This window comes from Lepisosteus oculatus, chromosome 5 (genome assembly GCF_040954835.1).
Source record: "Lepisosteus oculatus isolate fLepOcu1 chromosome 5, fLepOcu1.hap2, whole genome shotgun sequence".
Taxonomy (NCBI): domain Eukaryota; kingdom Metazoa; phylum Chordata; class Actinopteri; order Semionotiformes; family Lepisosteidae; genus Lepisosteus; species Lepisosteus oculatus.
Window position 1 is genome coordinate 8,513,661 of NC_090700.1, and position 26,479 is coordinate 8,540,139.

General features: G+C 36.9%; 2 protein-coding genes across 3 annotated transcripts in view; both read right to left on the reverse strand.

Moving 5' to 3' along the window:
• maml2 (mastermind like transcriptional coactivator 2) overlaps positions 1 to 2,701 on the reverse strand; it is a 64,516-nt gene extending 61,815 nt beyond the window's left edge. The window contains exon 1 of the mRNA XM_006628068.3: positions 1,327 to 2,701. Within this exon, the coding sequence (XP_006628131.2) occupies positions 1,327 to 1,743 (417 nt within the window). The 5' untranslated portion in view covers positions 1,744 to 2,701. The remainder of the gene's footprint in view (positions 1 to 1,326) is intronic.
• Positions 2,702 to 4,802: 2,101 nt separating this feature from the next.
• On the reverse strand, positions 4,803 to 26,310 carry polq (polymerase (DNA directed), theta). Of its 2 annotated transcripts, none has more exons than XM_015341141.2 (32): positions 25,663 to 26,310; positions 25,183 to 25,306; positions 24,144 to 24,963; positions 23,462 to 23,644; positions 22,908 to 23,038; positions 22,299 to 22,455; positions 21,821 to 21,929; positions 21,414 to 21,636; positions 21,011 to 21,170; positions 20,597 to 20,743; positions 20,048 to 20,260; positions 19,507 to 19,649; positions 18,858 to 19,104; positions 18,079 to 18,221; positions 17,717 to 17,910; positions 17,037 to 17,161; positions 16,682 to 16,925; positions 13,225 to 16,223; positions 12,760 to 12,903; positions 12,432 to 12,634; positions 11,947 to 12,187; positions 11,420 to 11,613; positions 10,759 to 10,893; positions 10,254 to 10,428; positions 9,491 to 9,617; positions 9,128 to 9,246; positions 7,666 to 7,850; positions 7,370 to 7,481; positions 6,937 to 7,061; positions 6,313 to 6,469; positions 5,925 to 6,031; positions 4,803 to 5,406 (listed from the first exon to the last, which is right to left on the reverse strand). In XM_015341141.2, exons 1-32 carry the CDS (start codon positions 25,731 to 25,733, stop codon positions 5,293 to 5,295), a joined length of 8,571 nt encoding a protein of 2,856 aa, XP_015196627.2. In that variant the 5' UTR covers positions 25,734 to 26,310; the 3' UTR covers positions 4,803 to 5,292. The 2 variants fall into 2 exon arrangements, with proteins under 2 accessions (XP_015196627.2, XP_015196626.2); XM_015341140.2 differs by having other exon boundaries at positions 24,138 to 24,963.
• Between the last annotated feature and the right edge of the window lie 169 nt (positions 26,311 to 26,479).

Consider the following 26,479-nt stretch of genomic DNA (forward strand, 5'->3'; position numbering starts at 1 on the left):
CGCTGGATATGAAGCACGAGGAAAGTTTCGAATTCAAGTTATCGCTGTCGTTCAAAAGAAGCTGTGTTTCTTTGTAAAATAAGATCAGGGAGTGGCCATTGTAGGAGGAAATCAACCACTGTAACATACCAGGTTTGCCTCTATGAGATTTTTCAACCTTTAGATGGAGATAATTCCCTGAAATTGTTCACTAAAAGATTAAGTCTTACTATTGAAGTAGACAGCACCATAAAACGCATAACATTTTGGCTTTAAAGGTTGAAGACTATTAAGGCTACACCAATGGTACTTGGTAATTGCTCGCTGTGGTTTTTTTTAATGTCTGAAAATACATATTACTATCTTAAAGTTTTTCTGAAGCAATTAAGAAGTAATTAAGAATATTGGCAAAAAAGAAAAAAATCAGTATTGCTGGAGCAGGAGGGAGAAATGAGGAAACAATCCAGGAAATTTAATAATTTTCAAAGAAGTAACCTGGTGTACTTTCCTAGTTTTCTGATGTCTGACAAGATAAGAATATCAAATATTTGATCAAAATTGGATATGGACTGTGGCCAGTATTCAGCATATACATATCATACATTTAATAACATCCAGAAATGGCCCAATGAACCAACCTTTAGAAAAGAAGTACAGTCTTGTGTCACATTTCAAATTACTTCTTAAACCTACCTTCCAAATGGAAATGTATACATGCATTTTAAGAACATAAAGCTTTGCAAGAAAAAAAATATGTGAAAAAGCTTCTTCAGAAGCGTTATATAAGGCCGGGGGCGGAGGGGGTGTGATTCTTGTACTGGTAGAAGTCTATGCTAACCTGCACTGCCACTATGTAACTTCTGTGAGTGTGCTGAGACACCCGAAACCGACCAAGACAAATCCATGGCGGGCCTTCTGCGTAGAGATACTGACTAGGTCTTTTTTTTTCTGCCGTGTGTGCAGTTTGTACGTCATGCAGAAATTAGCAAGAAAATGATGTAACAATGTGAAACCTTGAAACGTTAGCCAACCTGAAAAAAATGGGGGGGACCCGGCCACAAATGCGCATGCAACAAGCTTGTGACAACGTTCACCCGCTTTATTCATAGGTCGGGAGTTCAGAGAGATATAAATCAGCTAAGTCAAATCAAAACCTGGTACGGTAGAAAGAAAGTCATTATTAAGGCTCACAAAAGAGTGGGAACTTTTTGAAACAGTGGGGGCAAAGATGCTTCAGCGAAGATGCGTATTGAAAAGCGACATCAAACCACCCGGATTCCGCGCAGTGATGCTCGAGGTCTACATCAGAATGTAGAGCATGTGTTAAGCTAATGAAACTTTACTTACTGCTATGCGCGTAGAATTCCTCGGTTCCCCTCCCGCTGAGTTCTGGGATTTCTGCTCTCCGTTTACTCTGCTGTTGTATTCTGGGGGCTGTTGCGCTGCAGTTTTGTGGCTTTTGTTTTTCCTGTTTCCTGGCCCCTGGTGCACTATGTTGAGTAGATGAAGCGTGCTTTCTCGCTCTCGGTCCGAGTTCTCCGCTTGACCGCGCTGGTACCGGCTTTCGCAGCTAGAATGATGCCGCCGGCACAGCTCAATTCGTGCCCTAAGCCTTTCCACGATGGCACTGTGCAAGGGCACTGCAGATCCTCTGGTACCAGAGATCGGCCCGGTCACAGCACCTGGCACCGAGCCTACCATGCCAACACCTAACATGGGCACGAATCCACCCGCCGACGGCTGTGGTGGACCTGCATCCCCCATCCTCTCAGTCCCACGACCGCAAGCAAATCCTATTCACGATTTGAAAGCAATTTTTTTAAAAAGGACAAAGATAATTGTAAAGTGAGCCTAATAAAGTAAAAAGAAATATGTATCACACAGGATGCAAAAGTAAAAGCATTTTGTCCAAGGGTTTAGATCTTGCATGGCTTTGTAAGAATTCTGTCACTGCTTAAAAGACACATTATGTGGACACAATTCCAAATATCAAGTCTGTTATATGACCAAACAGTGAAATAAGACACATTTTGACGTCTTATCTGTATACATATTTTACAAAGTACATTGTTGAAAAAATAACGAAGACAAAAGTTAAATATCCGATGTGGAAAAATTATGGAAAGATACAATAACGTGATTTTAAATCAAAACGATTTGTAAAAACTAAACTGCTAATGCACACTGAGCAAAAAAACCGCAGTTTTAAACACCCATCTAGGTTTAAAAACTGGTGTGCATTTCCTACACTGCCAGGACGATGCCTTTCTTAAAATTCTCTCTGGGAAAAGAAATATTTAAACGCAGCACTCAATCTCCATTCCCGGTGTGAAGAGATCGCCGATTTTTCTGAACACAAACTTAATAATATCCCCCAAAAATCCATGCACACAGTGTCTGATCCAACAAACTTCCAGCAGCTTTCACGGTAGAATTTTAGTCTTTGCTTTCTATTTGTAGTTGTCCCGAGACGGCGGAGATTCCCTCTTCTTTCATCATTAGCTCCGAAAGAGATCCAGACTATCAAAAGATGCAAGGTGGCGAGTCAAAAAATCGCTTCTAGCTTTTCCCTTACAGCCTGAAGTCAGCTGTTTGCCCGAACACTACCACCTCATTGCACGGAGATTACGGAGGCATTACAGTGTCTCATTGTGTGTTTTTTTAAATGTGTGAGATCGAGAAAGAAGGCGTTCATTTGCAGACTCTAGCGGAGCCAGACTGCAACTACACAAAGAAAGCGACTTGGGCAGAAAGAGAGCCTCCAGCGGAAAGCAACGAGACGGCAGTTTTCCAGAAAGGCTTTGGACTAGTTTTTGTGGTCCCCGTAATGCAGGATTTGGAAGGTCACACACTTTGTATAATGCGGTATTATGGCGATACATCTTACTTGTTGTTACCGTTACTGACAGTTTAAAGCTTCAAATTCCGATAATCAGACACTGCCTGTTGGTAGAGGAATTGTTTAACCTGGCAAAAAAGAAATATGTGACTTTGGACAATGCTAAAGAAAATGCAACTAAGAAAGAAATAGTAGGTGTAAGATATTGATTTAAAAAGTATGTGAGAATACATTCTGCAAGATCTACCCTCTTATTTATGAAGCAATTAAAGTTCCACATACTCTGATGAATTTTGTTAAATCTTTAACAGTAAACCATTATTCACAACACTCCCACAGTTGCACCCCTCCAGCCTCTCCAGTACTCCCTGAATGCCTTCAATCCTCCTCTCAATCAGTTTCTCAACTTCAGCTGGGCTTTTGTTAGGAGCCTGTCTGCTGTATGGATGATGCCAGCTGCCTAAACTCCAGGGAGACAGCCTGCTGTTGTGGACTCAGGGTCCTTGATACATATCACGCTTACAGTGTTCTAACAATAGAGTTTTCAACAACCATTTTTATGCTTTTTCGCTCTAATTTTGCTACATGTTTTCTTTGAAATGGGCAACATTTTTTAAATGCACTGATTTGAGAGCAGATGTAGGAATTCAGTTCTAAGTAAGGTTGAAGATGTCACCATAATCTGAGCCTTCACTGTATTTATTTCCATATATTAACTGCATGTATGAATAAACATTAATAAAAAGCATCATGGGGAAATTCAGATTTGTAAATACATATTAAATACATTTTACTTAAGGATTTGAAATCATATACTGTATCTTTTTGAAATCCTTTAAATTCCTGTTGTTTTTCCATATGAAATTCATTTATTTGTAGATTAGTTCAAGCTAAACCAAACTCTGGGTTATTACAGCTTGCCTCAACCTCTGACCATTGACCACTAATTATGCCTGGCCGCAATTAGTGGAGAATTTCTCCATTAGGAAACCCAGTGGCACTATGTAAAAGAAAGTTAATAGGGGCGACTCTAATCTGCTAATAAGAACCTACAGTACACCACCGATTATATACAAGTAATACTATTTAGACTGCTCAGAATGAGTGTAAGTTTACAACAACACAAAATTGAAAATAAAAGTGAATAAATTACTTTCAAGAGACATAAGAAAATTGGTTGTCTGTTAATTGCCCAGTGGGATTATAACAAGATATTCATGTTTGTACAATGGGATTCAAATAGGATTTTAGAATGGCTTTAATCTTCAGTCCTTTAAAAGGGTGCAAATCATATTTTAAAAAGGACATAAACAAGATCAAAGGGCTTTGAATTAAGAACTTATAAAGCTGCAGTGAATACAAAGGTTATGTATCTTTGAGGAAGATGTTTTTAAGTATATACAAGAAAATGGAGCCCAAGAGCCAGATACAAGCACACTCCTAAGACTTATGTCCTGAGATGGCTTTGAGGTAACCAAGCTGAAAACCCTGTGTTCAAAGTGACCGTATAATATAGGTAGATGCAAAAGTCCTTGGTAGGTTTTAATTGTGTATCTAAATGTTAAAAAAATACTTCTGAATCACAGCATAAATATAAACATCTGATCCAATTGATGAAAAGTAATTATACTATTTTAAATAACCGTGGTAATTTACCAAATTCAATCATATGCTTTTTAATATTTTTAAAATTTAGAATGTAAAAAATGATAGGCTTAAATGATAAAAACCAACATTTTTCCTGACCTGAAACATTATGGAAATATTACTGTTTATGATACACAAAAAATAAACAAAAATCTTACAAGAAGAGCACACGTTTAGTTTTTTTCTTCACACTAAAACACAGTTCTACACATTCAATATCAGATTGGTATTTCTGCACATGTGAATACCTTAACAAGGTCAAAATAAGCCACATTTCAATGGGTGCTTGGTGGGATAATACATCTCCTATTCATAAAGAACATAGCTGGCAGCAACATCAAGATTTTTTTTTATTTGGAAATAATGCATTCAAAGTGCTCCTCAGTACATATCATATTCCTTTCCTTATTATGTGGTGTGGTAATAAAGGTGAGTTTAACATTTAAGAATTCAAATGATTTGTGCACAAGCACATTGTTACACTGATCTGTTTTATTTTCAGGACTCTCAGGTGGTTTTTCTAAGAAAATGGTAGAGGAAATGTTATTATTAAATAAAATAATCTATTTGCTTCAAGTCTTTAATTTTCCTAATTACAAATAGCATTTAATATTTCATATGTTTCAAATGTAAAAAAAAACCATTTAATTTGATCGTTATAACATTCATGAAATAAATTATACAATACTACAAAAGTTTGTTACTTTAACCTTCCGGGTTAATAATGTACATTGCATTCTGTTTCTCTGACACTGAAAATTCTGAATATTCTTGACAGTATATACTGCCGATATACTGATCATTTTAAATGTGGTTTTCAGTCTTCACTAAATGTCTAAGTCTTGGAGGTTTCCCCAGCTTGGACCTACTTTGACTTTCACACGAAGTTTAACATATAATTTAACTGCAGATTCCATTTCCTTCTTCACAATCTGAGCTACCTGTGAGAGAAGAGCAAAAGAGGTAAAGTGTTTTTTAAACATGCTTTGCTGATACAATACCTGACCAGTGTAATGGATTTTATTTTGATCAGACTGACAAGATAAAAAAAGAGAAGGAAATTCAAAATACTAAAATATATACCATAAATGTCTTTTTGTACTCAGAAACATCTCAAAGTGCTTCAAAGCCAATTATAAAATCATCAAACCTATGGTATATTTAAATATTTCATTCTGAATTGCGATAGAACAAGAGTCTTTGTTTCTGTGTTAAAAAGCAGGAATGAATATCACGTGAAAAAGGATTTTATTTTCTTCTTTAAATGTCTTCATTACCATCAATGCATTTTAAACATTAGTACTGTGTAGTAAATAATAAAAATATTGGCAGCATTATAAGCCTGTAAAGATGCAACATTTCACCTATAACTTAACACAACTGGAAATGTAAAACATGATCTCTCAGACTTCAAAGTTGAGAACACCGTGCATTCATCTTTTGGTGTGCATTCACCCACCTGAATTATATCATCTTCTACAACCTCATAAAAGAGTTCATCGTGTAGCTGAAGAACAAAGAACCCTCCACTGCTTGGACAGGAGTTCCCTCTTTGATTTATTCTATCTGTAAAACAAAAACGGGCAAAATAATGTGAGAGGTACACAATAAAACACTGAAGGACAATCTAATTACTGCACGTTTCTTTTAAAACATGTTGAAGCGTAATAAATCCAGACTTACTCGGTAATAGTAAGAGTGACTGCCTAAAACATTTTTTAAAGTTTTTATGAAACTAATTAGTATACTAACCACCGTGCTGTTAGAAATTCTGTTTTTAATTTTGTATAAGAAAAGCGACACGGGCTAAAATGAAGAAGAGAAAGTAAAAGTTCTGAACGTGATACCTGCATATTTGAAATATTCCTGACTTCCTGTGTGTTCATGAGATCTAGCAGCTAGGGGAAAAGCTTCCTCTAAGCGTCTCTGGATGTTTACTGTTGCTGATTTTACTATATCAGCTGCAGATCCCTGAACAGTAGTATTTACAGCCTGGCGTTCAGCCTGAAGAACAAAAAAAAAACACAGATAATATTTGTATTTATTTGAATAATAAATCATAACTGTTTTCAGTGCATTTACTTAAGGTCATATAGGTTTCTCTATTTTTTTTTTCCTGGGAGATATTTCAGCAGAAACCCCTGGAGCTAAAATCTATTTAAGAACAATAACTGAAACACTTTACCTTCTCTCAAATCTTTTACTGCAGGAGAGCCATAAAAATGTTCTAAAGCATTTGTTCCAGATCAAAAATCTGTAAGAGGTTCTTTAATAACGGATTTGAACTGCTGAAAATAAAATGTATTTTCTTAATTTTTAGTTGTTCTGGAATATTATAAGGTACTTATTTTGAAAAAGTGAACCAAGTAGCTCGGAAAATATTCATCATCCAAATACAAAAAAACAAGAAATGAATGTGTCAGCACTTCAACAATTAAAATTTAAAATGGTCTTATACAATAGGTACATACATGAGTTTTTATGTGAATGTTTGGGTCCTTGATGGCAGGAAGAAACCTCTTCCTCCCTAGTATTGTTTGAACATATCCATTTTTGACGCAGTTCTTTACTGTTTCTCGGAGGAAGGCTTGTATTCCTAGAGTAGAAAACATTTTGAAAACATGTTCTGAATCCTTTTATACAGTACACTATTTGCCCTTTTTCTCCTCCCCCCCCCACTTTTCTTGAAATTTAATGAAACAGGGTTAAAAAATAATTACAATAATCCTTTTACACATTTGAAAATGCTTTTACAATTCAATAAAAGGCCACTGTATAATTGTGAATTCGAAAAACCTCTTCCAATTACCTTATATAAAATACATTTATTGTTGTTACCTTTGAAATCACATCATTAAATGGCCTCTACACCGGCAAGAACAAAATGTTCTCTAAAATAATTACCTTTGTATCTGGATTTGAATGTTTCAATGTAACAGGCAGCATCGTTCTCATCGATTCCCATTTGTTCTCCAAGTGACTTTGCTCCCATTCCATAGATTATTCCATAGCAAATCTAAGAGTCAAAAAAGGTCATATTTACTTTTCCCTGGAAAGTACAAATCAACATAAAGAACATCTTGGTAGCATAAGCTTATTTTTTTTTAACAAGAAGCTAATGGAAAGTATTTGCTGTACTGCTCTCCTTTAATAAAAACCACTGCAAATATTCTAGCTCCCCGGTTCACCCACCGCCTCACCTGTTTGGCCTGCTGTCGTAAAACGTCATCCACAGAGTCCGGGTCTATCATTTTCCACTCAGCAGCAATGCTCTTGAAGACATCAGCCCCACTGTTGAGGACCTGGATGAGTCGTCGGTCACAGGAGAGGTGAGCCAGAATCCGCAACTCCAGCTGAGAATAATCCGCAGCCAGTATGAGGCCTCCTTCATTTAAACAGGGAAAGCAAAGGTCAAACAGCAATAAAACACATCTACAGACATAAATACTGTAGTTGAGATTGGCATATCAAACCAATTAGATGGTCTGAGTGGCCTCCTTGTTTGTAACACTACATATGTTTCTAAGGCAATTTCTAGTTCCTTCTATTAAAATTCAGAATAATTAATTACTTTTGTTATAAATACCCAATTTGAAAATACCAGTTTTGTGTTTTTTGCGTGTCAGCTTGCAGTTTCATGCCGCACAATTGCAAACAGGGGAAAAAGAGGAAGTGTGGGCAGTCTCCTTTGACCTCTCCACCTTCAAACCACTTGTCTTTTAACACATCATTGGCACCACAGCTCCATACCAGAGGTTCAGTGCAGACGGGAGGAGAGACGCATCGCTCACAGACCACACTGGTGAAGGAAGCAACAAGAGATCTCCGAGAAAGCCCTGGCTCACTTATCCAATCCACCCGGGACGGCATTAAGCCAATTGTGCGCAGCCAGTTGGGAATCCCAGTCAAGTCACTGGGATTGTCAGATGACGAATAAATCACATGCTTGCTTTATCAGTTGAGACGATGGCAGGCCGATACTTCAGTTTCGTAAATAACCCATATGTTTATCAGCTCTAACTCCTTTCTTCTACGAGTTCGTACAGTACAGAGAACTCATATCAATTCAGTCACTGAACATTTTAAAACATTCATTAGTACGCTAATGAATTGGTCAATATCTTGCTTAAAAAATCAAACAATATACAGTATGTCATTAGTGTATATTTCTCGTCTTGAAGATTTTAGCTATTTTCTTTTGATAGACACAATACTATCTTTTAGCTGTTCCATTTATGTTTTATTGCTAACGTGTTTGGAACTATAGTACTGCTGAAGCAGAATAGCATTCTATTTCTGTGCTCCAACCTTGCTGCTTCTAAACGACAGCAGACAGATTAATGGTATAGCTCAGATGGGCTGTATGTAAAAAATGTATTAACAGCTGACAACAGTTAGGAGGAAAAGGCCAGACTAGTCTATAAACTATAATAACCAGATAAAAGACATGCGACCTTCTGTCTGTTGTTGTGATATATAACCTCTCATAGCTTGGTCCAAAGGCAATCTACATAGAGAACACTGCATGTAAACTCATATAAATCATCACTTTCAAGTGTAAGATATGGAATATGAAGTCTAGTAAATTTATGTAGGTTGTTTTTTTTAATTTATAGTTATGTTTTATGCCTAGATCTAAAGTTTTTCATTGAAAAGGTTTACCTGGGAAAGGCACAAAAGCATGCCTCATGCTAATAGAATAAGCCATCCCTTTTTCTGGTGATTCGCCATCTGCTTTGACTGGTGGCACAGGATCTCGGGAGATCTTTGATTTTCGACTCCTTTAAAAATAAAGTTAAAGATAAAAGGCTTTTGCCAGTCATAGGTTCAACACAGTGCATTAAACCCTAAATCACATCTCTGAGTGTGTCAGTTCTGGGTGTTAAATGAGTGCTCGATTTAGAGATGGAAGCATTTATTTTTAAAATTCAAATGAGCTCCTGAATCAGGGTTATTGGCTACATTATACAGTTATAATTATATTATAATATATAATGTTATATATTAGCAAAACATTTTGTTCACCTTGATTTTGAAAAAAGTGTGTTGCCTCGTTCCTGAGATGGGGGACTTTCTCCTATTAAAGTTGGCATTTCAATCGCAAAATCCTTTGGCACATTCTGAATATTGGGTTCAATGAAGGTTACTCTTCCTAAAATAGCAGAATAGAAGAAATAGAAGAAACAAGCATGGATTTCTTGATAAATTGTTTCTTGATAAACTCAGCCAAGACAAATTCTATATTGGATAGTAAGAATGCTTAAAAAAAATCATCAACTGATAAGCCCACACATTAAACTGATGCTAAAGGAATGAACCATCACTCTCTATATAAAAAAGTGCATCCAAACAGTAAGAATGTAAATTAAATAGTTCCACAAATATGAGAAATTTATCTAAGCTACCTAAAGTTAAGCCAAGTCCCTTCAGTGCGTAAATCTGTCTCCCTTATCGGCCTACATTTAAGTATAGTTTTGTTCATATGAGCTTGGCTAGTTAGACCCAAAAAGTTTGAATCTCAACACATGGTGTCACCATTCATCCAGGGGCAGAACTATGCAAACCTCAAAACATTACCATCTATCAAGCAATTCAGATAACAGTGGGGATAGAGTGACACCAGTATGAGGAGGGACAAAAAATTCCCTGCCTGGATAATCAAAATGTACCCAAGACCAAACAATATAAACAAACTCAGTGTAATGTTTTGAAAGTAATGGAATGAAACGGAATTATGATACAACTAAGAAACATTGAAATAAATTAATATTTTATTGGCATTTTGTACCTGTGGCCGTGTGTGTCTGGGAGATGGGATATATTCGCTCCACCCCAAGCTTGGGATGCATGCGTTTTTCTCTCTGTAAAGGAAAGACCACCTTTGTAATGGCATTGGTTATTCTTCTCCACTCCAGGATGATGCCTGGTAAAGGATGCAATGTCTTCAGTTTCTCCAGAACATCCTGTACGAAATGAGACAAGAACCCGCTGTTTAGCAGAAACTACAACAATTTCTGGGCCCTAGTTTAATAAACATCAGAAGTCTTAAAAAATAAGTATTTTCGACTAATTAATTGAAGGATTAATTTAAAGGGGAAAATCTGAAGTTAAGGGTAATTTAGTTCTTAATGTCCACATAAAAGGTGCAGAACTACTGTACATGTGTAGTAGTAAATCGCCAGTCAATGTTTTGATAAAAAATAAGTGCTACGAATTACTTATTTTCTTATACTTACATAGTACATACATATACTTACATAGTAGATTACTAAGAGATTGTAAACATAAAATACCTTTGTGGTGCTGAACTGCTTCGCTATTTTGACCCGTGTTCCGGCAGTGTTCCTCCTGGTGTATCCCAAAGTCTTCTTATTTTTCTGGCCACTTATGTCCCCATTTGGTGGAAGTTTAAGCTCCAGAAACAACACCTTCAAACAATATAAATCAAGGTGAATGATGAACAAAACATCCTAAAGATGGTATCTGGTAAATGAAACCAAATAAACCTGGGAAAATATCCTAATCTTCTGAACAGTGCCAGGAACACCATTTTTAATCTAATAAATCTTAAATATGAACCCTGTTATCGTAATGTCTTCATAAAATCCTTCTTGATCAGTAATATTATAGCATTCAAAGCTGTGAAACAGAGCCACCTGCTGCAGAACACTGGTAAGGATTTGCCAAGCTAAGACACTCTAAAACCATTTTTCATGCTAAAAACTATAGCTACTCACTTCTAAGAAGATTACATGTAAGGCATATTCTGACTTTGATGTTACCATATATGCAGGCACAGTGAAACAAGGATGTTAATTCCATACGATGAGCCATGTATCAGCAAGACAATGAGTATGCTTAGAATGAGGCTTTAGAAAAATTATTTTATTCTAATCTTGCCTTTAATTGACAATAAGATCTTTCTTGATAGGATGTAGGATGTATTTGTCTTACCTCTGCAATGTCTTCAGGGCTAGTTAATGAGAAGCTATGTCCAGCCAGCTGGTAAGCCTGGGACTCCAGAGCACTAAGCTTGGCTTGCATGACATATTTCTGTGACTCACACTCCGCAGTACTGAACCCAATACCATTCAGTTCAAGCAACACTAGACAGTACTGAGTTGGCATCTCCACGTTGCGAAACACATCTGTTGTTGGAAGTAAAAAGACACATTTAAAATAATTAACAAACCACAGTGGGAAAGAAAAAAATAATTCTGGAATATAGTAAGACTTACTCCCTTTCATGGAATTAAAGAGTACACAAAAGTATTAAAATTAGATTTTGCAATGCCATCTTGGTTTTCTTACAAGAAAACAATTACAATATAGGGGCAATTACAATTTCTTGCCACTTTAAGGCAGCTCCTTTTTACCTTTACTTTTTTTTTATTAGTTGCTGCACACTATAGTAATACATAAATTACATGTGATATTCTTAATTGAATTAACATCAAAAGCCTCAAAGAGACTTAAAGGACCTTGCAAGTTGTCTTTTTCCAGCTGTATATCGAGTTGGCTCATGATGCTGTGGACAAGGACAGACTCAATGGCAGCTCTGTAGCGTCCCGGGTGTTCATGGTTACCACTGATGCCCAGGCTCTGGACACCCTGTCCGGTGCCAATACCATCTAACAGCTGTAGATCTTGGGGAGCAAAGTTGGTGACCATGTTGTGGAGAGTCCGCTCCTTAGACCCAGGATCTAGCAACCAGCATGCAACCTAAACAGGAAATATTAATGGAATACAATTTGAATGAAATTATTATAGACATAAAGAAATAAACTTATACTCAAATCAAAGTTACGTAACACTGCACAAAAACATAATGGTCCAAACTTATTGCCAACGTTATCAATATACAATGGAATATTCTAAGAACAGCAAACGTGCAGCTGTGCAAGACAAAAACTGTGCAAACTAATACATTTGCACCTTACACACTATCTAATCCACACATGCTCACCTTCGGGTCTTCGAAGCTTCCCTCCAGAGTGAGCCCACAGGCCAATAGAAGTGCTTTGTAGTGCTGTTTGAAGTCATATGCCATAATGACTCTCTCAGACCTAGAGGAGGAGTTGCTTTTCAAACAGGACTGAACATGATGTAGTCTCTCCTTCACTGAAAGGTTCGGATCCAGAGGTGGGGGCACTAAACTTGCACTAATGTCTGCATTAAAAACAACATAGAAATTAATTTAATTTTGTTTTTAGTAAATAGCTATAAGCATGGTACACAGTGAGGGTACAACAACAGATGATCCATCACATATTATCCAGTATAGGATCTTTTACCTGTGTTTGCCTGTTCCTGTTGCAATGATATATAATAGACATCTCTTCCTCCCCAGCACACAGATATCCCAGTGACAACAAGATCTTCATTTCCCTTTATTGGAAACCCATCTTTTCTTGGAGTGTTTTTATGATTAGAGCAATCTGAAAAAAAAAAACATACATTATAAATAAAAAGAAACCACTATACTGTATAAGAGTTTTGAATGATTAGGGGAAAAAAGCTATTCATAATGCATGTATGTTGTTCACTCCAGTTCCAGCAAACCTCTGAGAAATAAGAGTTTTGTCCTTTCAAATAACATGGATACATAAAGCATCCCAGTACCACATGTAGAGTGAAAAGTATATCAGTGTGCAAAATGTATCAGTTAAAGTTTCTAAATAAACATCAGTACAACTGTGGAAACATAACAGAAGATGGAAAAAATGCAGAATATGCGCGATATGACGGAAATAACTTACTAGGTTTGAAATTTCCTCCTATTGCTGAGTGAGTGGACAGAACATGCTCTCCTTTTTCACAAGCAATGGCAATGCAAAACCTTGTCTTAGTTTTCCATTCTTTTATGAACGTCTGGAAAAGAGTCAGATTGCTCGCCACATCAATGATTGTAAAAGTTTCCATACTGCTAGGGACAGAAGCCAAAGGTGACACATCCTGAGACAACTGCAGTGTAAAGCCTTTATCAATTAGAGAATCATCCAGGTTTGATGTAGACTGATCTACATGTGAAAGAGGAGAGACTTTGCTCAAAAGAGCCTTTTCTTTACATTTATCCAATTTCCTAACAGATAAAGCCATTTTGATTGCTGGAGAGACAGCCTCACTTTGTGGTGTTGGTGGAATAAGTTCATTACGACCTGGTCCTGACTCCAGTTCTCGATCAAGGCAAGGGGAAACAACTTCACTGGATATTTGATTTGCAACAGCTAAACACTGTTGTTCTGCTTTCACTCTGTAAGGTATGTCATTCTTGTCTTGGTCAACCGTTACAAAAGCATTGACTTCAGCAGCCTTTTTGTCTGTTTCACTCTTTACAGGCACCTCATGGCTACTTGTACATTTACCAGACAGACTTGGCCAGTTATCCAGAATGTCTTGCATTCCTGGGCTTAAATGAAATGAGGTGGAGGTTCTGTTAGTCTTTGTTTCAGAGTTGGTTTTGGCTTCTTTGTTTAGAGTTATTTTCATGTCAGGTGTAACGCAATTTTTTGATGATCTGGTTTGTTCTGATGTCATTTCATCACCACTGCTAAATACAGCATTCAGTCTCTCAACAAAGAGAGCTTCGCCCATCTGAAAAGAATCTCCCAGGTCTGATATGTTAAAGGATGATTCTGCCCATTCCATAGGCTCTTGGTTAACAGCTTGTATGTTTTCATTTTCTATTCTTACAGGCACAGGAGGAAGCTCATTAACCTCAGCTCTTTCTTTGAAAGACTGAGACAAATCCTGTAAGGGCTTCTCCTCCATGGCATTCATGGAACTTTCGAAAGAACTGTCAAATAAGAAACTACAACTTCCATTGAGACTGTTATCAACAGCAACTTCTGAAGATTCAAGATTTCCTTTTGTAGGCTGGATTCCATTCAGCGGTGCACTTATTTTCTGTATCGGTGCTGGTGAGTTACCCGGCTGAGCTAAAGCAGTACAGTCGTCCAGAATATCTCCTAGCTGGGTGTCTGTCAGGGAGACATTATATTTAGAAAGAGTTTCAGCATGTATCAGATTTTTAGGAACAGCTTTGATTGGACATTTCTCTAACATTAAAGTGGTATTAGTTTGACTCGCATTTTTTGAGCAGTTCTCCAACAACTTTATGTTTCCAGAATCTGAAACTTTATTGGAGGTTTCTGCAAAAATTTGTTTTCCAGCTTCCGTCCCCAGAGAGCTTGGTTTCACAGCATGTAAACTGGGATCAGTAACCGTTATCACAACAGAATCTTGCTGCATGATTATTTTCTCTGTCTGTGTATCCAGTGGAAAACTTTCCTCAAATTCCTCTTGACCTGCTGCATATAGATCAGGAGATCTGCATATTTCTTGAGCTTTAAAGCATGGATTTTGTTCAGTTTTCCGATTTGGAACTGGATCTGATACACATCCTTCCAGAACACTCTTACTGTTCTGTGTCTTTGAGTGTTTTATATCAGTGTGTGTCTGCAAACTTAAAAGCATAGCCTCATTGGTACTTTTTTCAATTTCAGTTTCCGACGCAGTGAGCCCACAGCTGTTTTCAATGTTGCGATGGTTCCACTTATCCTTACATTTTTTTCCACTGACAGATGGGAAATTATTCATGGACACTGGCAGATCATTTTTGCCTTTGTTTCCAAGATGCTTGTGCTTAAGGAAACTCTCAGAACTCAACACTTTGTTTTTTTCCCTAGCGTTTTTACATTTAGGTGGACATTTCTGAATGCAATGGGTCTTTGAAGTGCCAGGTGCACTACTGTACTCAGAAACAACTAAACAATTTCTTTGATCAGATTCCATTGTTTTACTCACACATGATTCAGAAGTGACACAATCATCAGCAGTGATTTCATTATGCTCAACAGTCTCAGTTTCACAACTTCCAGTCTTTCTGCGCTTGGATACGTGGTTCATGGCAAGCTTGCTAAGATTTTCGAGTTGCAAATTTGAGGTGTCATCCTTCCTGGGGGAATTATGGGATTTTATGATTGTAGTCATTTTGACAGAGTCTATATCTGCAGTTGTTGGTCCTACAATTACATTCATTTCATCCTTTATTGCAAATTCATCAGACCTCTGACATATGGATGAGTACAATGAATTTAAATGTTGGCCAACTCCGTGAGATTTTGCATTTGAATTTGAAGATCTTTCACATGTAACTTTGCATGGTGCAGAAACATGATTAGTGGAGGCCTGCCCCCTAATCCCTGTAGAATCAAGCAAAATTGAGTCTTTTGCATTCTTCTCTCTCTTTGTAGTAGCATTCCTGGAATTGAGACAAACAGCAGAATCTTTGTCTTCAGGACACCCTGTGTCAACAGAAGCCTTAGTTTCATTTATTTTTTCTTTGGTTGAACCCTTTTCATTGCTAGCAATGACAATAAATGACTTTCTTAAAGGTGACTGCTCCTTATCATTTTTTCTGCTGTTTTCACTCAGAATAAGTTCTCCTTTTTGCAGATGATCTTTTATGGAAATTAAAACTCCCTTTCCCTTGGTTTGTGAAAGCACAGAAGTTCCTGATGCCTTTTCATCAGATCCATCCTCGGCAACAGTTTGCGGACTCTCTGTTGTAAGGGAGTCTGGGTTCCACTGTATTCCAAGGAGGGCCAGGTCTTGCTGGAGGAGCTTTCTTGCCTCTGCTACGATCTGCAAAGCTGCTTCTCTTTCAGTCAGACCTTTCTTCCCACTGACCCAGATACAGCGGGTGTCCCTGCGCTCCTGGGCTTCATGTTCACTCTCATCCACTGCTTTACGGGAACTAGATAATAAGAGAAACATTAGTTTAAGATGGCATGGCAGGTATATATTAGATCTCAACACACATAAAATGCACATACAGACATTCTGAAAATTGAAGTCTATTAATCTGGCTAAGTCTATGCAGAGAAGCAGGCTTAAGACTTCCGGCAAATACTTTTAGACTTCAGAGGAAAAAAACATAATATTAACAGTTTATATATTATATTTATTTCCTCTTTAAATAAGGTATATATATACTTTTCAATATGATGTACAAATACGTAATGCCATTAAAAGGACATTTTCCTTATGGTGCCTCCTCCTTACAGATGCTTGTTTATAATGACAATTACAACCATAAGGACATGACTATTTCTTACATATACAGAAATCATCATCATCACAAAGATGAGAAAAGCTGTTTGTGGTTGCCATGAACTATTACTGACTTATTACAAAATCTCTCTTTGGGATTACCTTTTAAATGGGACTGCTTTCCTCAATGCAATCTCCACATCTGCAGCACTGGCTCTTGCCAGTTCAGACACAGTGATGAATCCAGCATTGTAGAGCGCTCGGGCCCTCTGTGCATTTAAGAGAGAGATCCTTACAAGGTCACACAGCTCTCTCTGAATGCCAAAACTGAGTCGGCTCTGGAACTGGGATAAGAGGAGCTCTAAGTTGTGCCATCCCAGGCGATTACAGAACACTGTGACCATACCTACCAATACAGATGAAAAACTTCACATAAGTTACACAGCATTTGTTTATGAATGCATTTAGGGTCACTAGGCTTAATTAATGGCAGACATTCAGCAAACCAAGGTCTCACCAGCATATGTAGAAGCTGACTGTTGCAGAGATTGAAGCTGTCCTCGACTACAGCTGTACTTCTTTGCAACAGTTTCAAGTGGTACCTCACTGATCAGATCCAGTAACACAAGACTGGTAAAAAAGCTGGAAGGGTAAGGTAGAATAAAGATGATTTGTGGAGGGAGGAAAAAAAATGAAATGTGGCTAAAAATGGAACTTTCAAGAGCAGTCTCTGTCTGGCCGTGAAACTTACAATATCACAACTGATCTAAAGTGAGAAAAAGAAGCTCATAAGTTTTGAGAATTGCTCACTTGCTCACTTCAATAAATGTTACTCACATAGTGATATAATATGAGAATTTTTTTACAGAATTTTTATATATGCCATATCATTAAAAAAAAATACAATTAAACTATAAATTATAAGATCAGCAAAATAAAGATTTTTGGTTTGGTCAATACAAGAAAAGGGAAAATGAGCTGATGAAAACAATATACAATTATCTTGTTTTAATCAACTAAAAACGTTAGCATTTTAAAATTAATGAACCGTAGCTCAAGTTAATATTATGAATAGCCTAATTTCTTTGAAGTAATAAGATTAGATCAAAGGGTATCATTAGGTGTATAGATAAGACAATATTTAAAGGTTGTTTTTAAAGGTAAAAATGGTTGAGAAATGAAATATCGTCCCATTACCGTTTATGAATAGCCATCTGCCTGTGCTGTCGCTCTGTTTTTGCTATTATTTTTCCACCAACAGAACGAGCCAAGAACCCCTCTTCAATTCCAACCATCTCTGCTACACGTTTCATTGAAGTGGGCAGATGTTCCCAAAGACAGAAGAACTGGTACCAGTCAATTGTAGCCCAATCTGCACAGACCGGGGTAATCTTAATAAAAAAAAAATGTTTCAGAACCATGAAATACTTGATATGCTTTGAATCGATATTTATCCATTAAACAAAGATGTTCAACTAAGATACTATTGATTTTTTATTTAAACCACATTAAAAGAAACATTTTTTCAGAATAACATAAATAAATATTTGCTTTGTTACCTGATAGAGAATATGGAGGTCATTTTCCAGCACAAAGCCCTTCATTGCTCTCTGGAGATCTGCAAATATTCCAAGCGCTTCAGGAGGAGACAGGGAGGAGGAGAGGGTGGCTGCACCCAAGTGAGTGGGACAGTATTTCTCAACTAGAAAAAAAAAAGAATCTTTAACACTGAAGTTAATTATGCAACATCTTGACAAGTTTCATTTTTTAAACTGATATTTTTACAAGACTGCTCAACACTCTTTTGCTTGAAAGCTATGTATTATGTATCACATAAAATACTTGCATTTCATAAACTAAACGTTTTTCTTCTATTTCAAAACAGGGTCTAAGGATCTTCTCTAGCAATCAGCGGTGTATTTCTTTCGGTGTTTAAAACAGCATGGTAATGTGTAGTATTTCCCACTTAGAAACCACTCGCCAAGCCTGACAAATACTGTACAAAACTTTTATCTGGGGTAATATGAATAACAATAAACTGAAAAAATGCCACAAACCCTCTCTAACAAATATATATGGACTCAAGAATTATAAAAACACATACAACGTTTAAAAAACATTCTTCATATAATGTTAAGCTCTATATCTCTATATCTTGTTTAACATAAATACATTTTATATACAGTTTTAGGAATGCCTGTTTTATTTTTGAGAAACCAATGTAGGGATTTCTGTAACCTTTGCAAACTGACTTTATACAGACTTGTCTTATCTGCTTGGGCTTTGTTTTCCAAATACTGATATTTCATTAATTTCATATGAAAGCCAGAAGACTCACTTTTCTGTTCTTTGTCTCCCTCTTCCTGAATTTGAATGAATTCATTTTCTATGAGCCAATCCACACATGCCTCAATAGGGCTCGTCTGCTTGCTTGACTTCCTTTTCCTGGCAGTCCTCTCCATGTTCATCTCTCCCTCACTGCATCCTAATTCTGTAACATCTTTTGACAAGCTAGCAGCCAGCAGCGTACAAGAAGCATACATCTTCACATGTCCAGGAGTACTGGCAACACCCCCAACAATGATCTAGAAATAATAATGTGAAGTGTGTATAATACTGTAAAACATTAATAAGATATCCAAATTTGGCCTTTATACGTAAGATAATTCGAAATAAAAAAACAGAATACCAACAAGTTCCTGATTTATCTGTCATTCTGTGTTTTACTATATAAAGAATCAAACCTTAAAATCAAACAGTAATATACACTAGATTTCCCTAGATTAAAAACAAATAATATTTTCAAACAACAAATAATATGTTGTTTGAAAATATGCTTTTTTTAAGGTTTGCTTTGTGAGTAAAACCAGAAGGTAATGCATCTAATTGTAATAATTCCTCAGGGTGTCATTCATTTGTATGAAAGCTATTATAAAATGAAGAAAATGGCAACTCATATATTTTAATGAAACAGGAAATAAAGCTACCTCAAGTATTGCTCGGATCATACTAGTGGTAACCCCTTCCCCCTCCTTCTTTATGAGACAGCTGCGGATTGGCTTCAGGGATCCTTGTAAGAGGGCTGTTCCTTTCGTTCTCTCAGACTCCTTGCACACAAGGATACTCTCACCTAAAGGGACAAAATTAATCTTCAAAAGAACAGACTCACCAAAATACATAAAGTAGCATAAACGGAAGAAAGTAGTTCAGGTGGGTAGCTGCGTCAGCATGCGTAGGCTGAAACGGAACAAGTAATAGGTTTATTCCATGCTGAAAAATAGGAAGAAAGAAAACACAACTTGTGTTGTGTCAGACACCTGAAGAAGGCTCCACGTGCGAAACGTTGTGTTCTTTTTCTTCCTTCTTTTCAGCATGGAATAAACCTAATACTTGTTCCTAAACAGAAGAAATTCTACTGAACTTAATTAGTCCAATAATCATTTTGATGCAGTGTTGATATCATTTTAAATCTCAAAAGTGCACAAGTAATTTGCTGCTTCTTCACAGAATTCAGATAGTTGAACCTACCCATACTGTCAACACCTTTGCGCCCAGCTCTCCCTGCCATCTGTTTGTAAGTCAACATATCCAACGGACGGCCATTGAAGACTGGTGTCCTTATGATGACACGGCGAGCAGGCAGGTTTACCCCTGAAGAAAGGGTGGAGGTGGCAACAAGGACTCTAATGTAGCCCTGCCGAAACGCACCTTCAATGATATCCCGCTCTTCAAAAGTCAGGCCTGGGGAATTTAAAATGATACAATGACATTTGTATATAAGAATCTATAACAGTTTTCTAAAATAACAATATTAATCACATACCAATTAATATCCCCACTGAATAGTAAGCTTTTCTTGGTAACAGTTCTTATAACCACAACTATCACTATATGTGATATACAAGCATCACTATGCAAGGATATCTTTTTTATTATTTCTTTCGCCACAATGCAATTCTGAAGTCACGCCAAAATTGAAATAATATTGACCGCTGTGCTCAGGATCAAATAGTAAAATGTACTAAATCTCTTCAGGGAGTGAGGATAAATGTGAGATTTGTAGCTGTGCTGGGTAACCTGCATGGTGGAAAGCCACGCCCAGTTGCACTGTGCGCTTTAAGACAGAATCCAGGCCCGCCGGAGAGCGCTTCAGCTGGGCCAGGACATCAAGCAGGCCTTCCTCATCAAGGGACAGTGGTGGGACACTAGCATTTTTGTCCCCCCCTGTAAAGGACAATGACCAATAACATACATACAGCACACACCAGAGGAGTTTTATACACAGGCAGTGATACAGTAAAAAAAAAAAACTAAATCCTACCAACTAGGTTTACAGGAACAGCTTAAGTTTTTTTTAAAAGTCAACCTGGCATTAACGTAATCATTGCGAGGTATATAGTCTTGTAAAATACAGTACCATTGCTATAGCTTTGAAGTATCTGCAGAATGATTAAAACAAATAAAGAAAGAAAAACAAATTAATATCCTTGCCTTCAGCAGACTTTAAAGCTCTCTGGTGGAAATTATAGAACTCTCTGCCAATACTGTCAGCCAGCTTCTCACACCAGTTCTTAGAGGGACAGAACAACAAAACAGAGTGGCCACTCTGAATCGTCTCAAAGCAAAGGCTTACTATGTGGTCGTCATCGCCCTGCATGTGAAAGGATAGAATCAAAAACATAGATTTTAGTTATGACTGATGAATACAGACAGACATAAAATACAGGACCTCTACCAGGATGTTTGTGAGGGCACATGTACCTTAACCTACCTGTTTATAACCTCTTATAGCAACTTCAGAAAATTGCTAGCACCTCCATTTCATTACCTTAAAAAAATAAACAAAACCTTCCCACTTTTGCAGCTCTTAAAAAATCATTCTTTCCATTTTTACCTTGATTTGAAGAGCAGGTTTAAACTCCCTAACTAAAGCCAGAGAGCCATCATAAACATTCTTCCCAATCTTCACCCACTCCATCAGCGGCACAGGCCGGTAGTCAGTGTGGTAGAGGTCTGCGTTTAACCACTTGGCTAATAGATCCAGGTTCGGTAGGGTAGCACTCATGCCCACAATCTGCACCTCTTCTCTGAAGGATGGGGTGCTCTTTGAGGACTCTCTACAAAAGATAAGGTATTGTTAGCAAGCGACTCATAATAGATAAAAAAAAGAAATGAAGGACTGTGGTACTGAATAATTTGGAATTTGTAAGAAATTGCACATAGTACATATATGGAGAGAAATGTGAGAAATCAGACACTTATTCATGATTGCCATAAAAAGCATGGGCAAACAATAGCTACCTGGACAATGTCTTCTGTGTTACATAACGTATCTTGGTCAGCAATAGTTCCAGCAGGTACCCTCGACCGGAGTCCCCTAACATATGTAACTCATCAACCACAACAATTCCTAAAATTATAGTTAAACAGAGTGAAATCAATTAAGCCGTGAGGAACACAGAAACACAGAATAACCTACAGTGTGACCCTGGACTGTCTCGGTACTGAAGGTTGTGAAGGCAAGACCTTTAAGACTAAGATTACAAAGTGATTTGTCATTTGATAATTGAGTAAGGTAAATTAAGACAAGATACCAAAAGGCAAGAGAACTTTTCTATACTATTCATTTTTATATCCTATATAAAAAAAATAACCACCACTTCATAACATTTACTCTGTGATTAAATAATAATAATTAAATTACTTCTCTGCAGATGATGAGAAAATGTGATCATGAAAGACTGTTGTTCTTCCTGAGAAAATAATATAGGCTTCTTACCAAGAAGATCCATTCTGTTTTCTTCAATAAGTCTATTGATGAGCCCATTGGCTTTCTCAATTGTACACACAGCCACATCGAGAGAAGAAAATCCACCAGCGGCAGAAGTGCTGCCCATGTAACCTTCTACTCTAACACCTGCCTCCTGAAATATATTCTGATAAAAAACAGGAAAAATAAATAACCATCAATCAATTATTTTTTGCAAAGGTAACAAACTGCTATAAGGAAATTTAACAATGAGCTGACAATATACAATATCAAGAAAAATAACCAACCACAAATTCATCATCATTTTTGGTAAAAAAAAAAGCATTACACGTGTATACAAACTACATATTTTGTGAAAAGAAAAAGCTTAAGATCATAACAGAATTAATACTTTGAAGGAAAAGTACCCCAAACTATCTTTAACCCCCCTCTAAAACCATGTTAAATGGAACAACAAACATTAATCCATGTCTGCCCTTCTGTGAAGGACGTGGTGCATTTAGATACGAAAAGTACAGTCTAGCAAATGACTCGTATGACTCCACAAATTCATGAAAGATCATGAACTTTACTTATGCCCTTTGTGATATTAACAGAAAGTAAATTGATTAAACAGACCTGAAGGTAATACATTTTTTCTTTTGCCACTGAGACAAAAGGAAGAATGAACAAAGCCTTCCTTCTTGTTTCCAGAACCCTCTTCAAAATCAATAACTCAGAAACTAATGTTTTCCCAGCACTGGTAGGAGCTGAATCAAATGATAGAAAAGGAACCAGTTATCAATGACCATGAGTTCTTGTCTTTAGGCAAAGTATATATATATACATACACTACTGAATGATCTAAAACACATATGACTGTTTGGCAGGCTTCACTCCATTATTTTCATTTCCAGTATTACTATGCATGTGTATAATCATTAGTAATTTCCTAATAATTTAATTAAATCAGCAACACTAGATTAACTTTCTCATTAACTAACCACTCCCCTAAATGAACTTTAAAAAAACTATAAGCATTTACTTTATAACCCTGAAAGTACATGTAAATTCTTGGGTTGATAATACCTACAGAACAGAACTTTTTCAGATAATGGAAAGGTATACTGTATAAGGTATGAACGTCTTACATGACTAATTTTAATTTTAAAAATAACATTTATGAGAATTACCTGAATAGACCAAGTTCTTGCCTTCCAGTACCTGTCCTAAAGTGAGACACTCTGCTTGCCATTCAAACATCTGGACCACACCCAGTCGCTGGTACTTCTCCAGGACAGGTTTAGGAAGACCCCAGCTTGACAGCAACAGCTTGTCCAGCTGCTCAGCAGGTAAAGCCACATGAATGTTTTGTCCTGTAAGCAAGGTTAAAGAAAATTGCGAAGGATCTTCACCTGTTTGTCCCTACATAATGATACATTGTAACTACAACCATCTCGACTTCTGTTTGTGAATATGTGAATTAAGCTTACACAACAAAAACAAAATGCACTAAAGTCCTTTACATATTATTATTTTGATTGATCATTAAGGTCAAGGGAATAAAAAGAAGTCAGTCTTCTGCATTAAATAAATTAAATTATAAATTAAATTTGATCATTTTATTATAAAATCAATTATTAAATAAAATTAGCAAAGTATCTTTCCTGATCTGAAGATTCAAAATCTGAAGATCTAGTATCAGAATTATTTATATTGGATGAGAGACGATATAAAAAATTCTAGTTTGAAAAATATCCTTAGATTTTACTACAACAACCACAGTGTTACTTATTAAAGTACTTACATGGCAATACCCACACAGATCAAATCTTTACTCTCATCCAGAATACAATCCTGTAGCCCTACCTGTACCTGGGAGAGTGTTATCAAGAGTGCTGCAATTCGCCCTGCTAAAATCCAGCCCAGGAGGAGGTGTTAGCACAGAGGTTGACAGATTAGCTACTGGAAGCTGTTGAGACTGTAACTTCTTCTGGAGACCAGCAGCTATATGTGTGGGACTGAAGAGAATGTAGTCGTCCCTTGAAGTGTTCAAAGATGTGTAAACATTCTGAGAATCAGCAGCAAGTGTTTTTTTTCCAAATGTCCACTGCCGATGATTTTGTCCATGTATACAGGTTTCTGCTCTGGTGATTTTTTTTTTAATCAAAGAAGCTCGCTTACAAGATGATGGACCTCCTGAATCACTTGACTCCGGGCTTGATAAAGAAGATGGTCTTTCTCTTTTCTTCTTAGCTGCATGCTTTTCTGTATTGCCAGTACTGTGATCCCTCTTAAAAGAAGACTTATCGCTGTCTGTGTCCTCACTAAACAACAGTTTTTTAGCCAAGGCCTTGCTGTTTTCTGAAACTCTCGAATGAGTTTTAGATGGTTCTGGCTCCGATAAGTCTAAAATAGTTCTTTGATTGAAATGCCTTGTTATAGCTTGGCCTCCAAAATCTGATTTTGTATTGCTTTTATTTTTAATTCTGGTGAAGTTCATTTTTCCCTTTTCAGGATCAGCATCGTCAGTTTTGGTCACATAACTAGAACTATCCAGGTCCTTTGATTTTAAAACCACATTGGTTTTTTGACTCAATGGAGTCGTAACTGGTACACATGCATCCAGGGCTTGTAAGAGCTCTTCATCCATAGCCAAGGTTGAATCACCAATCCAAGTCTGCCTTGGTGTTGTCTTAAAAGAATCACATGTATACGCATTAAGACAGAATGAAAAATCAAAGCATGCTATTTGTGAAAAAAAAAATACAAAACACCTTTACCACCAAAGCTTTAAAAAAATACACATTTTCACAGTACATTTGTCTGGGAAACATTAAGAGAAAGACTAGAATCTGCCAAAAGTTAAAATACATAAATTCACGGAAGCAGTGTCAAAACAATGCTGACATACCTCTTTAAGGGAAGCTTCTCCATTGTTTTCTTTGCTTTCTATTTCTTTACAATGGAGATGTCTTGCTGGCTGTAGGCGACTTGAACTCTGTGGTGCCATTGTCTCAGCATTAGCTTCACGGTTACTTAAATAATCAGAGAGCATAATCATAATCAAAGGCAGAAAAGGATATGTGATCTTATTTCCCATACAAATCTATTTGATAATATTAAGTTATCTAAGTCTTCTAAGATCAGCTGGCATTTTTATATAACAGAAATATGTAAGATTTCACACTGTTATAAAGGTATCTATCTACTGTATGATATGAAAGTCAATGATATGGAATTAACACAAAATGCATTATGGCAGTTTCACAAAATAATGTTCATTTATAAAGAAAAACACAGAAAACAGTAGATAGAGTTTGGGGTCATACAACTTAGCCAAGTCAAGTAGTTAAACTGCATTCGAAGACGGTAAATCAGACATTTAACTTACCTCTTTTTCTTCATTATTTGGTGTTGTCCCATGTAAAATCTCCTTTTCGTGTCTATTTTTGACCTTTTCATTTTGCCTCCTGCTCAACGTCATTAAAGATGAACAACTAGGATGCAAGTGTTGCGATATTTTCTGCCCCTGATCCGAAAGGTTTCAGTTTCACATTAGGTCATAATTTAAACCATTTAAAATACATCTGCAAGCTAAAAATCGTATAATTTATTTATTTCATTTGTGCCTTTGTCAATAATTGATAAGATTTAATATAAGTACTGAATACTTATGCTTTGCTATATATTATTTCTCAATGACATGATTAAGATCCACAAATCAAATTCAGTCTTCTTACAGACGTTACCTACAACAGTCACCATTAAACGCCCTTGTTTTTACACTACCGAACTGCAGAATATAAAACGTTAGTGATATTTCGCCTAAACTAAACATAAAAGGCACCGTTTTCGCTGTAAATAAAATGCAAATCATCTTTTTGTTACTGTATTCTGTGTTCGTTATGGGCTTCAACGTCGTTCACAATCCTCGTGAATAACCTAGTAATAACGACACTTTACCCAAAAACCAAACAACTACAAAACTAGAAAACACAAATTTAAAAGTTCCGCCACTGCCATGGCTGCCTGGCAACAGAACCAGACGTGGTCCGACTACTAAAAAGATCCGGGCAACAACCAGACTATGGCCCAAGGCGTTCCTCGTTCCCTATCTCCTATTGGTTGGCCCTGGGTTGTGGGTGGTCTGCTGGGGCAGGAATGTTCCAGGAGGCGTGAGAATACAGTAGTGGTGTCACGGTGTTATT

Bases quoted from the DNA above. Each gene is read 5' to 3' on its own strand.
- polq (XM_015341140.2), bottom strand. From the start codon at position 25,733: ATGAAAAGGTCAAAAATAGACACGAAAAGGAGATTTTACATGGGACAA. The intron at 12,904-13,224 runs GTAAGTTATTTC...TTTTTTTTTCAG, and splicing joins AGGAGGAAATTTCAAACCTA to ATTGCTCTAATCATAAAAAC. The intron at 10,429-10,758 runs GTATTTTATGTT...CATTTCGTACAG, and splicing joins AGCAGTTCAGCACCACAAAG to GATGTTCTGGAGAAACTGAA.